Raw genomic sequence first — 13,934 nt, forward strand, 5'->3', positions numbered from 1 at the left:
ATCACTGTCATTATTAACAACATCCTTCTTTTTCCGACAATCCCAAGGAACAGATTCATCAGAACCCACCATCGAAACGTATATATTATACATCATCTCATAAACACCGGAGAAAACATAATTTCCTCGTCATCTAACGTTGGTGAACGGATGAACTTTGAAGACTTAACGTCTCACGTCCCAGCAGAAAGTGAATTGGAACCGCAGCGAATCTGGTGACCGGAACAAATCCTCACATGCGGATGCGGGTGTGCGAAATAGTGGGGGCACATGGCAGCTTAATGGCACCTAATACGCTCTTATTAATCGCCGGTACGGTGACGAATGGGAAAAAAGAGGGAGAAGGTGGTGGACAATCGAATGTTTTTTTTTCAAAGAACGAAATCCGGAGTACTCGCTTGTGCGTCGTGCGACGTCGTGACAAGAAGAACGAAGGTGGGACGTGGGAGGGCGAAAGTCTCGGCGGTCAGGTTTATTGATTGAACGTGAAACTGAACCGCGCAAGCTCGCCGTCCGCCCTGAATGAAGTGACGTGCTCTCTCGCATATGGAGACGCGAATAGAGCGACGATAGGATCGTCGTACATCTCGTGTACGGACAGCCCTCGGCAGCCGAGCAGCAGCAGCGACGACGACGACTACGACGAGAGGATGCTCCTCCTTCGGCGGGGCTGCATTTGGCTGACGCTGATGTTGCTCCTGCTGAGCCTGTCCATCGGCGAGCTCAGCTTCTATCGGGGTAAGTAAGGCAGAAAATCTATGGTCCTGAGAGACAACGTCTCCAGGGGGAATGACACGATAACGTTACTTGAAGGACAGCCACTTGTAGCCTTTCGTGTTAATTAGAAAGGATTGATCCGTCAAATGTCGCAATCACATTCACCGAGTATTTCGTACGAATTTATGCACTTGATCTGTCTGCAAGGAAAAAAATATGTTACAAGGAAAGGAGTCTTTATGACAACATTAGGGGATAATCTAGCTCTCTTTTAGATTTTAGATAAGAAATATAGAGAAATTATTTTTCCCTCGAAATAATATTTTTTTCGTTTTAGATTACAGAAATAATGTAAAAAAACAAAACAAAATTTGAAAACAAAAGTAGCTAACTGCGATGCAATGAACTATTATCGTTACGTTTAATCGTCTTTTTTTTTAAAAAGAAAACTTTTTTCATTTTACTAAAAGTTGAAACAGAAGAGTTTAATATGCCGATATTAGAGGATTTATATTAATTTTTTTTAAATAAAAATTTTAAAAAAATTCGGAAAAAGAAAGAAAGCGAAAAGAGAAATTTAAAGAAATGGTATAAAAACTAATTATATATTATTTGTATTGTATAATAAAAAAACTTTGTGCCTTGTTATGATTTATTGTGAGACTGATGAGTAGAGATAATCCGCAGCATCATCATCCCCGAGGTATCTTTCCATCCTCGAAGCGTATCACATAATTAGAACTTGAAGGTCAAGAGTACATTGCGGGATTGTTTGTAAGAGGATTAGAAGAGTGATTCAATCTTTGCTGATCGTCAGTGTAAATGGTTTTTAAAATTTAGAATTTTACGAAGAAACTTTAAGGCGTTAATTTTTCCAGCCGGTGTGTTATCACGAAATGCGTGTTATATCTTGACCGCAGGAAACCCGTTTCTACTCGTGGCGACGAAAACGACAGGAAGCTCGACGATAACAATCCAAGCTTGATATAACTCCAGTTTAATTCACGATGTTTCAGTTTACAACATTAATCGGATAGAATGGAATTAAAAGTTAATACGATTATGACATAAGCAATTCTACTATTAATTGTAGTATTTCGTAGATCAATATCTCGAGTAGAAAACTCTCTTCATTATGTGTGAGAAGAGAGTTTATTTTTTATTTATTTTTACATCGTATACATCGCTAAAGGGAGATCGCGTTACGGAATATTAATGTAACATAATTTTTTTTATCATTTAGAGAGAATAATATTTCTTTGAGGAATGTAATGAGCGAAAAATAAATTTAAAAAAGGAAAAAAGATAATAATTTCTTAACAAAACAGAATCATTATTTTAATAGCAATGAAAGTATAGAAGCTGATATAGGACAGCTGATATTGCGTTTTAAGAATTAAATATGCGTATAAAACTCGAACGCACTTCAATTTTCATGATGCACTTAGCGCCATTTATAGCCGCGTAAACTTTTATCTTTCATCTTCTCGTTATCAGGCGCAAAAGTTTTACATTAGAATTAGCCATTAGATTAAAGCTGGTAATTGATATTGATTTTGTAAAAAACGCGATGCGGAAATGAGAATGTGATTTCCATTTTCTTAAATTGACATTATACAGATGCGCTTCCGGAAACGTCAGAGGACATCGTGCTAAAGCAACTGAGCCGCTATCTGGAAGCGCACCAGCAACATCTTCAACAACGTCTCCATCGCTCCCATCTGGCTACGTTCTTGTCGCCTGTGCACAAGAAGCACAGCAATCTTCAGCAGCTGAACCATGAGGAAGAGTCACGCAGAATTGTCGAAATTTTAACCGACAGGAAGGCTGCCCAGGACAGCCTGAATCGGAAATTGAACGCGTGGCTGGAGCATTATTATCATCCGCCTCATTATCACAATTCGATTGTCAATCAAATCGCGAGCCAGAATTCGGCGGAATACATTTACAATCTAAATCACAATAAGTATCCGGACTACCCCGAGGAAAAACAGCCGGACGAGACCAATGACGATCACTTTCCCAAGGAGCTCGAGTACGGACGGACCTTCGATGTGGATAGAGGGGGAGCGATGGAGGAACCTGTCGTAAACAATTTCCACATAGATCACAATCCCGCGCTGGGCATCTTGTTGCATCACGAGGACGGAAGAGAAGCCGCACGGCCGGCATCGCCGGCAGAGACCGAGCCGGAATTTACTTACAAGTTTGACAACTCGAATCTCGGGGAGAAACATCCGTTTGCGGTGGCACCGAACGATCCCAGATATTACAACAACGCGCCATTCTCCTCGGGTAAACATTCTCGCTGATTGAATCTCTTATTAATTGCTTTTAAAGTTTTAGAGATTAGCAGTGCTTCTTAGTCTATCTTAACGCGTGAAATCTTGCAAAGAATACAAAATCGATTAAGGAATTACTATCTACTCACAACCAAAGTTGTTTCCCTCCAAAGTTAGAGCTACAAGTTTTATAGAAAATAATTTAATTTAAAAATATGTAAAATATTCGAATGATACAAATAGGGAAAAATAAATTCAATTATATTTAATTTTCTTCTGCGCAGAGTTTACATATTAATGTAATTAAATAACAAATGACTTTGAGATGTATTATTACTTTTTTATGAATCTCTATTGAATTTTGTCATAAAAAAATGTATTATCACTTTTTTAATTACATATTAGTCATCTTTTAATTTGCAATTCATTTTTATCTCGCGGATTTCAAGGAGATCAGTTTGAGAAGCATTGCCCTAGAGCCTTGAAAGGATCAAATTACGTCAAGTCTATAGAAGTCTCGATAATCTCATCGCCATTTATTTTTAACCCTTTCTTTTTTTAAACTTGTTCTTTTTATATTGACCTGTTGATAATAATATAGTTGCTATTGTGATAACTATATAATTTTTTTGCTTCTTTATTAAAGACACTCTTTATGAATGAAATTAAAAATTCCGGAATTTATGTAACCCGTAGATGATGTAAATCAGCAAGATACTTTGAGGACGAATTGGCAAGAGAAAGAGGTGGTAGGTAAGGTGCCAATATTGGTAAAACACGAAGAGAACATGCGAAGTGTCAATGAAAAAACACCGAAGGAATTGGTCGTACAACTCGACGCGTCGAAATCGGACAGATCCGCGGGATTTATTCATCCGTTGATGGTACCTATGGATCACGACTTAAACAATGACATCTATTTCATCGGTAAGTAAAGAGAAGGTGAAATATGACGATTGCAAGAGTATAGACCGATCGACGCGATTAATATGTTTTTCTTTTTTTTTTCTTTCAGCCATAGTTGCCGGTTGCAGCGCAGCAGCAATGTTCGCTTTGGTATTGATCAGTTTAACCTGGTGCAGGTAATACCAGATATAATAATTCCATACGTTTTGCTTCTTTTCACAGTACTTTATTTTATTTTTTAGACTGCAACGTGGTGCAAAAGCTGCAGCAGATATAGAGTATCCTGCTTACGGTGTAACAGGACCGAATAAGGATGTGTCGCCTTCCGGTGATCAGAGACTCGCCCAGTCTGCCCAGATGTATCATTTCCAACATCAGAAGCAACAAATTATCGCCATGGAAAAGTGAATTTACTTTACCAACTGCTATTAATTTATTTTCTTTATATAAAAAGAAAAAGAGAATTAAACAAGTATATATTTAATTTTAAAGAGGAAACGCTGTTTGTTGCAGTCGTACTTCTGCAACGAGGGACCCAGGTTCCGTCTCGGAAGCGGAGAGCGACGAGGAGAACGAGGAGGGTGACTATACCGTTTATGAGTGTCCGGGACTTGCTTCTGTGAGTTTTCCCCATAAACTACGAGTCTTTTGAAACTAAAAATCTCAAACGTTCATTCCCAGAATCCTAGATTACGAATATGAATCCTAACAATGACTTTGTTTTCCGTTAAAGACGGGCGAGATGGAGGTGAAGAATCCGATGTTCCACGACGATCCTACCCCGGCGACGCCGGCGCAAAGCAACAACAAAGAAGAGGACCACATATAGTTTCAGTAAAGTAGAAAAAAAAAAGAGAATCAATCAATTGCACGCGCAATTCGAAGAAATCTTCCCTGGTGCTTAGCTCACTGTTAATGTACCATATCGGAAATGTTTATCTATTATATTTGAGTGTATACACAACTTTAATATTTATATACGGCGTGGGAGGTAACGTGTGTATTACGAGAGGGGCAAGAGAGGTCGATTCGATATTAGACTGACCGATGTTCGCGAATCTTCCTTCCGGAAGTAAGACAACACTACAAGTGTCTACTTACACATAGGTATGCGAAATGGAGCACGGTAAACATACAATTCGACAAATACATATGTGTCAGCGATTTTACGTGGATGGATTTAGTTTTTTTTTTTTTTTATTGAATCGAATCTTAAGAAACATCATTATAAAAGTTTTTTAAAAAAGAAAATTTAATCCAAAAATTATTAGTTTTAGCTGATTATATTCCAAAAGAAATATAAAAAAATCTTTTTCATGCGCCGTGCAAAAGCGCGATACATCGGTCCTTCGAACATCGAAACATTAAATTGTCGATAATGATCGATAGCGCTTTTATGAGTTAAGGCAACGAGAGGGACGACGAATTAAAAATCGACGTGTCTGCAAAACCGCTCGTCTATTCGAGAACACCCAACTGTTTTCTAACGTCGCGACGTACTATAGTTTGTACTTTCATAGCAGGAACAGAGTTACCGTACGATTGTCATATTATTTTTCTATGACTCGTCGTTCGCCGCATCTGCAGCTCGGACATCCGATGGACATTCTGACAGATGCTTGATAGAATGTCGTTGATTGAATACGCGCGCTGCACGCTGCAGTGGTATACCAAAGTCTATTCTTCGAGACTATACTACGTATATACTCCTTTGAAAGTAAAGAAAGAGAAAAAAGAATGACTACGTTAATTTGGAACACTATTCGAATCTGTTTGGAACCATTGGCCGAAATGAATATGGAAAGTTATACAGTATAATTATACGATTGATTATATATCTCACAAAGAAATTTGAAACCCACACATACACTCTCGTAAACATTCTTCTTAGAATATGTACACATTAATAGCAGAGTAAATGATATTTCGCGTAGTATATTCGTTTTAATGTACATGATAGAATCGGATGATTTTTATTGAAATCTGGAAATAGATCTTCTCCTTTCGAAGAATAGCAACGAAATTTTAACAAAAACAAAGCTATGAGAGGAATTCAATTTTATATTGTATTATTTTGTTGTTATTAATTTTAGATGTATATTCGGAACGACAGAATTAATGAGTTCCTTACAAACTATTTTATGCGTGATAATATTTTTTATCAAGATATTTATCGTTAAAAAATTTATTTAAATCTGTGGAAAAGAATTAAAACGTTTGGTCTATTAAGTCTATACTCTTTTTTCATTATATTTAAATATTAGAATTGTTTGTTCTAAATAGTGATAAATAGGTTCTAAATAGTTTTATCTGACAATGAATTGAAGCAAATTGTCATTTATAAGAATGTTTTTTAATCGTGTTTATTTGATTTTATTCTCATCTTTAATAATTGTTATCTCAAATTATCTTCTGCTTTTATGTGATATAAGAAAGTCAATATAGCGTGAGCTGTGCAAACATACAAATTAAACTGTATGTTTCCCACTTTTACACTTTTCGAGATGCAGTGTTTCTTTATGAACAATAATCTCAAATATGCTTACTGCAAAGAAACTTCTAATAAATACACACACGAAATACACATATACGTATAATATTTGTTGGCTTAAAAGGACAATATATTTTATTTTTCTATGATAATCGTCATTGTTAGCTGTGTAAAGAGAATCTATAAACTGCTATTAATCTCCTAAGTCGAAAAAATGCAGAGTTACTATTTATTTTAGCAAATATCAGATGTCTATATATATATTTAATGCAAAGCGAGAATAGGAGCGAATGCGAGAGCGTGGCTCTGTTTTGCGTTATTGCTGTTATAAGATTCATCTTTATTCGCCGTTATGCTGGACAAGACGAGCATAATGATGCATAAAAGATCTCACGATATAAAGAGCTCTTCCTTTTCCTCTATCACTACGATATATATTATTAAACGATTAATGTATCTCTTAGTCGATGAGTGTGATATGATATGTTAAAAGCATGAAAGTCTATGTTTCTAGTCTTCTCTATCAACACTAACATATATTATATATTATTACACGAGTGTACATTATATATATATAAGACGCGTAAAAAGCAGAGAATACTATGAAAGGACAATCTGTGTACAAATAGACTATTGGCATATAGCGATTTGTAGTACATGATTGTGCGTATTGTGTGTCCACATCCCGGATAGGAAAAATTATTTGTCGATTGAATTAAATTTAATTCTGATATATCGCATTAAAAATTATAGTCTCTCTCCCTTGCAACATCCGTCTACTTAAATTGTGATTAAGCGAATTATACAATATTATTCTTACTATATATACATATAATATACATATTATTTCCACTTCTACTAATCAAAAAAGAAATCTTAGAGAGTGTAAAAAGAAAAAAAAAATATATATATATATATATATATATATATATATATATACACATATACATTATAAATTATATAGATATATAATGTATTATTATTTTATTAAAATAAATTATTTATTTTATAAAGTATCTCCTCTTCACACACACAATATCATTCGCGCGGAATTAAGAGTAAACAACGAAATGATATGCGCTACGGATATAAAAAGTACACCTACGTTCGGATCGAAGATTTGAAGTGACAGAGCGGCAGATACCACGTGTTCCGTTTGCGCATGAGCGTAAACATGCGTAGCTCATCTCATGGTCAGTCTCGGTTTCGTTTCTACACAAAAACACTAACGCTACTGCGTCAGGCTTCAGGCTACGCATATGCGGCGCAGCTTTTAACGTAGTTATATCGTTATTTGTACCGTGACATAACGTTGGTCGTTAAACGAGGATCTCGTGTCGCGCATCGTGAACTATCACAGATGCGTCATCATCACATTACGAGGGGAGGAACGTAGCTCGAGGAAGAAGAAGAAGAAGAAGAATAGGAGAAGGAGCGAGAGAAACGGACGCGCTTGCTTGACGTTGCGGAGGTTTCCGACCAGCTGATTCGGATTCGGAGCGATTCCATCTTGCGTCCGCGGGCTCGCGAAGACGCGAGAGTGTATACATAATATTATACATTATCGTGATTGACAATGCCATTGCCAACGACCTTACCAGAGTCGGCGGTAGCGGCGTGGCCCGAGCTGACCAGGACGGAAGGTTATCACTTTTGGGTAAAGGAATCAACGTTACACGACAACTTACACACTTTAGTCCTTTCAAAAGAGTCTGGCACAGATTTGGAGTGCCTGCGGACGGAACTGGTAAGTTTATCTCTTTTTCTCTCTCTTGTATATTTAGCGTCGATTATTTTAAGCCAACAGCACGAAAAATCCATTTGTAGCGTCATTTCACAGCGTCAACCGTATATATATATATATATATATATATATATATATATATATATATACACATACACACACACATATATATATATATATATATATATATATATATATATATTGGAAAATATATATGACGATAATTCGAGAAACCTCTACGTCGTCGTGTTTGAGAGAGGATTGTTGTTTATTCTCGCTAGAATTTAAATATCTTCAATTTTGCGCTTATAAAGAAGAGATAAAAAAAAAGATTGTAATAATTGTAACGTTGTGTAAGTACCAAAGATAGATATATATTAAATAAATATGTATCTATGTGGTACCAACATTTTAATGTAATGCATAATAATAATAATAATAATAATAATAATAATAATAATAAAATGACAAGTCACTTTAGATAATATATGACGCTGAAAGGATGATGTAAATAGCGATTTATCATAAGTGCGTGCACGAGCGCGTTCAAGAGCAGTGATGCTTTTGAAACGCATGTTATTTCTATTCACTTCCCGTTTACATTGATATTTCTCTTCCTTTCTCTCTCTTCGTATTAATTTACATTTCATGAATTTTTATTATTTGCATTGTGAAAATGACACAAATAATATTCGAAAATTGAGAAATATATTGATTTGACGAATGTCTTTCTATTATATCGAGTCTCATTTTTTTTCGGAGCATCCTGTATATTTGAATTAACATAAGTAAAATGAGACACTTTCGTGCTTGTTGTAGAAGAAGAAATTTGGAGTACCAAAGAATAGCACAATTTTCTACATCGACGATGAGGAGGACATTGTTCCGATCGATTCGGAATGCGAGTTTGAGGAGGCAAAAAAGGTATACATTTTATTCTATATATAAGATCATTAACATAACTATTAAGCCAAATAATAACATTTTTTTATCATTTAACATTTTTGCGAAACTCAGAGATTGCATTAGCTTTAAACTGGATCTGTATTAATAACATTTGCATTTTGTGTAATTAAAAAATAATGTTTTATATATTATATATATATTAAAATTTTTCCATTTACAATAGATAAAAGTGCATCATGTGAAAAATGAATGAAATTTTTGTAGTATATATAAAATGACATATTTATATTGATTTTGAATTGTTTTATAAAAATATTGCAAAAGGAAAAAATAAAAAACACTATATTAAAATTAAAACCCAAATACGATATATAAAGTTAAAAACAATAATATCTTTTCAAAATGTCGATTACAATATAAAACTGTTGTTTTTATTAAAATTTTTTTTAAATTTTTGACATAATAATTTTATACATATATATATAAATTCTGAAAGATTAAACAATTAATAATAAATTATAATAATTAAGAAAAAAGATAATAATAAATAATAAAATAAATAATAAAAAAAAAATAATAAAATAGTAAATAATTTATAAAAATGAACAAAATCAAGATCTCGTAAGTCTTTCTAGATTTAAAAATCATGTTATTATATATAATCTTATGTATATATGTATAATCTTAAATATTTTAAATACTTTTTAATTGCGTAGAGTTTTTTATCACACACATAATTATATTTGAAGTAATAATTTTTTAGACAATTTTTTATTTCATGTTCCAATCCAACTTTGAAGATTGGAGAAAGTTTGAAGTAAGTTATTTAGAATTACCGAAAATTTTCCATTTCAGCTTGCGAAACATCTGTTCGACAAATTCACAGCTGCAGTTACATTGCTTGTGGGTGGTTTAAACATGTTAGACAATGAAGAAAACTCTTGGAGGTACAAGAATCATTCAATTAAAGGACAATTAAACGAACAGACAGAATCGAAAAATATGGATATTCAAAAGCAATTCAACACTTCTTTAGAGTGTTGTTCGGATGCGTTGCCTCCTTTGTGGTTTACAAAATATATGGAATTGGTAAGCTCTACAAATATTTTTACTTTTTATTTTATATCAGCGAGAATTTTTCCACTATTTCTTTGCACAAAATAATTGTTATCTATTATACACTCGTTTCCTGCAACATTGCAATATTAATGTTGCAGTGCTAAATATTTGGATAAAAACATTTACATAAAAAAATAAACTGTAGATTTAAATAAAATAAATAAAATGTAATATAATTAAAATAAAATATAGACTCAAAACAATTGATCTTTCCTGATCCGCAGATGAAGAAAGACATGGTGTCCACAATTACTGATGAAGTGGTGAAAAATGTAACGAACACGCTCAACAAACGCTTGGATTCCCTTGTGTTTTCGCCGCTTAAGGAATCGAATCAATCTGAAAGTCAGTATTCTTCTCTCACAACACATTCTCAATCCTCTTTGAATTCAAATGAGAAAAGTCAGAAAAAGATAAAATCTCAGGACAAGAAACAGTTGAGTGACGTGTCGACTGAACGCAAATACAAGGATAAACCTCGAAACGCGAATACCGTAAAAAATATATCGCTGAAGAAAGACGTGATAGCTACAATCACCAACGAAGTGGTGAAAGAGATGACGGAATTGCTGGACAAAACTCATGTGGGTTCTCTTATATCTGTCCCATCGAAAGATCCTTGTCGAACTCAATGCCTTCGGTATTTTCCTTCCTCGGCACGAATTTACCGACATCCTTCCGATTCACATTCAACTGAGAAAAACCAAGAAACAATAAAATCTCAAGATAGAGAGCAGTCGAATGACAACGCTTTAATGAAAATGGAGGACTCATTGTTGTATTCAAAGCTTCTGCAGGATTCCACGCTACATCTGCAGATACTTGGAAATAATGTTTTGCGGATTCATGCGGTGAATGAAAGAATGAAGAAGAAACAACATCAGCAAATTGCTCAAGTGATCACCGATGACTTGATCGGCGACATTGGGAGAGAAAAGGAGCAATCCGTTGAAAATAATACACAGGAGGATCTTATTTCTCGGCAGAACCTGCCGAATCCGAAACCGTCCGACGAGAAAGTTCATTTGGAGGCATTGAAACTGATCGAGAATGAGCTTCGTATGAACTGCTCTGTCACAGGGCATCAAATGTTGGACGAGGGTCTTCTTAATAGAGACATCTGCAACACATTCGATAACAACCTACTGAAAAGCGAGAAAAATATAGACGTATTGTCTGATAACATGACTAGCTTCTGGTCATGCGATCAGGAGGAGAAAGGAGAGAAAGAAAAGGAAGAAGATGACGACGCTTTCGAGATCATCCAGTTGCCTTTAACTGATGAATTTCTTATTAAATTACCTTTCAAAGACTCCACCATCGAACAACAACATCACGATAGCAATCGAGATTCGCCCAGCTTTGAGCTACTCTCAGAGCCGCCCTCACCGCCGTGCTCCATTCACTTAAACGAAGATCACTTTTCGGCAAACGAAGAAAACCCTGAACAACGGTCTGTGAAAACAAACCCACCAAATTCAGTCTTTGCGGTGGATGTTCATGGCAAGATCTTTAATGATGAACATCAGACAGTGAATCTCGACGAACGCGTCAATGTTGATTTGCAAAAACAATTCGATGCTGTTTATTCCTTTACGGATGAAGATTTCTTATTGACGGAGGAAGATTTCTTATTGACGGAAGATGAAGACGAAGAAGTTCGTTCAAAGTCACCATGTGCTGAACATCAGTCGAATGAACGAAAGAACCCTCGAGACGAACCGAACGGTTCGTACGACGACGTGAGAAATTCGCACGCAAGCTATCTAACTGTGCAAACTCACTGCGATTCGAAGACGCAATCGCAGTGTAGCTGTCAGTCACAAACCGATTCGGGTGACTTTACACAGAGCTTCCATTCGCATACCACGTCAGTGACCGACACTACTGACATGTATGCTCATACCTATGTCAACAAGTACGGTGACCAGGTGATAACGACAGCCAACGATGTACGAGAAGCGACAACAATGGCAACGGCAACCCCGAGAAGCAACCATGATGTAGACATTGTTTTGACGAAAGAACTTAGAAGAAACGAGATATATCGACACGATAATAAATGTCCAAACAACTATCCAGAATACTTTTGCGCACCAAACAATAGTTGTCCATGTTCGCGGGACCCTTCTTTTGGTAGATTTTCATATCAGTCTTGTCCATATCGGACAGGCAGATCTTCCGACAAATCGTGCTCCAACTTAGGGTCGAGAAAGACATCTGCTAGCGACCAGGCACTGCTAAGCACCGCCGATTCTGTTCACATCCTGCCGGAAACGCTGGTCAGCGCGGCCGCTCAAGTCGGTTCATTCGCTTACGACACTGCGCGTGAGATGTTCGACAAACTACGTGCACATACGGTGAGAGCGAAAGTTGCTTTTGAAAATACTGTCTAATACATGTGTACACCAAAAAAAAAAAAAAAAAAAAAAAAAAAGAATAATAATACTTTTCTTTGCTTGAAATTGTTGAAACATTTACCGAACCAATTTTCTTTGTTTTAGAAGGAGGATCCTCTTAAACGCCGCGGCGGAGTAAAGGGCGAAAATAAAAAGTCCTTCACCGTTAGTCATTTGCCCTTCTACTAACGAACCGCTAATCACGAGCCTTTGTTTATAGAGTTAATATATAAGGTTGCTAAATAAATCCGTTGGGGTAAGTAACGTGGATCGCAAACCGCGAGCCCAAAATTGTTTTCTGCAGGTACTCGAAGCACGATACATACAAAATGACGCTCTATTTACATTATACTCAAAAGGTTTCGTAGTTAATACGATGAATAAAATCGAATTCGTACGCCGATAATCGACTTATCGAGAGATGTATAGGATGTTCCATTGATAACCGAAAAAGAAATTTCAACGACAACTGATTTGATAGAATGACGATTTCGACAGAAACGCCAGGATGCTAGAATATTCTGTGTATACAAGTAATTTTTAATTGCGCGCGATGAATAGAAGTCTCGAAAAAAACGTCCCAAAAAAAAACCAAGTGTTTTTCATCGAATAATCATACTTCAATTTATCGCGTGAAATTAAGTGTCACTGTATATGTATATGATAGTACTCATTATAGTAATGGTTACGCTATATCATAGAATGTCAAAACTAGGTGTTTTTAGACTTAAGGAATTACTTCTTCAAACATTCAGTGAAAATGAAATGATGAAAGCAGAGAGAGAAGAAGAGATAATTTTAAATTGGAAAGAAGGAAAGGTAGATTTTTTCAGAAAAATGTTTTCGTGTTGCATGGTTAATATTATAGTTTGATTGACTAGGCGAACGTCACTTCCATTTCTTACGACGAGGAATGAAATATGTTACGATTAATTCAATTTCCAATGATAAAAATGCAATGAAAAAAAAAATGATCTGGTGTTAAAATTTCATTTACTCGTGAATAAATGTAAGATTAATTATCGCTTGATATATATATATATATTTGATATCCGAAATTATATTGATATTAATCTTAAAATGAAAGGAGTATATCTTATTTAGGGCTGAATAACTGGCCTATGTGGATAACTTTGCGAGCGCAGGAATAATTGCAATTCAATCCTTGATAAATGTATATTATCCTCCATGTCAGGATTTGTTGCAGGAGAATTGTTGGCTGCCAACATTTTTCGATCCAAAAAATCAATTTTGAGATTGTCACTTCTCCGCTGCATGTGTGTTCCGCGAAACGATGTACGTGTTCGATGATAAGAATCCAGCGACACTGAATATTTATTCGATTTACTGCACTCTCGAGATTAACGAAT

At 35.5% G+C, this 13,934-nt stretch overlaps 2 protein-coding genes across 2 annotated transcripts; both read left to right on the forward strand.

The window, feature by feature from the left end:
• Window positions 1-32: 32 nt before the first annotated feature.
• LOC140666061 (uncharacterized) lies at window positions 33-5,644 on the forward strand. Its single transcript, XM_072892799.1, has 7 exons — window positions 33-738; window positions 2,338-3,012; window positions 3,696-3,926; window positions 4,015-4,081; window positions 4,148-4,309; window positions 4,419-4,524; window positions 4,639-5,644. The coding sequence occupies exons 1-7, from the start codon at window positions 651-653 to the stop codon at window positions 4,732-4,734; spliced, it is 1,425 nt and encodes a 474-aa protein (XP_072748900.1). The 5' UTR covers window positions 33-650; the 3' UTR covers window positions 4,735-5,644.
• A 1,939-nt stretch (window positions 5,645-7,583) lies between these two features.
• Window positions 7,584-13,022, forward strand: LOC140666056 (uncharacterized). Its single transcript, XM_072892784.1, has 5 exons — window positions 7,584-8,143; window positions 8,960-9,064; window positions 9,902-10,135; window positions 10,390-12,525; window positions 12,670-13,022. The coding sequence occupies exons 1-5, from the start codon at window positions 7,973-7,975 to the stop codon at window positions 12,751-12,753; spliced, it is 2,730 nt and encodes a 909-aa protein (XP_072748885.1). The 5' UTR covers window positions 7,584-7,972; the 3' UTR covers window positions 12,754-13,022.
• The last annotated feature ends 912 nt before the right edge of the window (window positions 13,023-13,934 follow it).

This window comes from Anoplolepis gracilipes, chromosome 5 (genome assembly GCF_047496725.1).
Source record: "Anoplolepis gracilipes chromosome 5, ASM4749672v1, whole genome shotgun sequence".
NCBI lineage: Eukaryota > Metazoa > Arthropoda > Insecta > Hymenoptera > Formicidae > Anoplolepis > Anoplolepis gracilipes.

Excerpts from the sequence above, each read along its gene's own strand:
- LOC140666056 (XM_072892784.1), top strand. The coding sequence starts at position 7,973 with ATGCCATTGCCAACGACCTTACCAGAGTCGGCGGTAGCGGCGTGGCCC. Across the intron at positions 10,136-10,389 it reads TTACAAAATATATGGAATTG|ATGAAGAAAGACATGGTGTC; the intron begins GTAAGCTCTACA and ends CCTGATCCGCAG. Across the intron at positions 12,526-12,669 it reads ACAAACTACGTGCACATACG|AAGGAGGATCCTCTTAAACG; the intron begins GTGAGAGCGAAA and ends TCTTTGTTTTAG.
- LOC140666061 (XM_072892799.1), top strand. The coding sequence starts at position 651 with ATGCTCCTCCTTCGGCGGGGCTGCATTTGGCTGACGCTGATGTTGCTC. Across the intron at positions 739-2,337 it reads CGAGCTCAGCTTCTATCGGG|ATGCGCTTCCGGAAACGTCA; the intron begins GTAAGTAAGGCA and ends GACATTATACAG. Across the intron at positions 4,310-4,418 it reads CAAATTATCGCCATGGAAAA|TCGTACTTCTGCAACGAGGG; the intron begins GTGAATTTACTT and ends TGTTTGTTGCAG.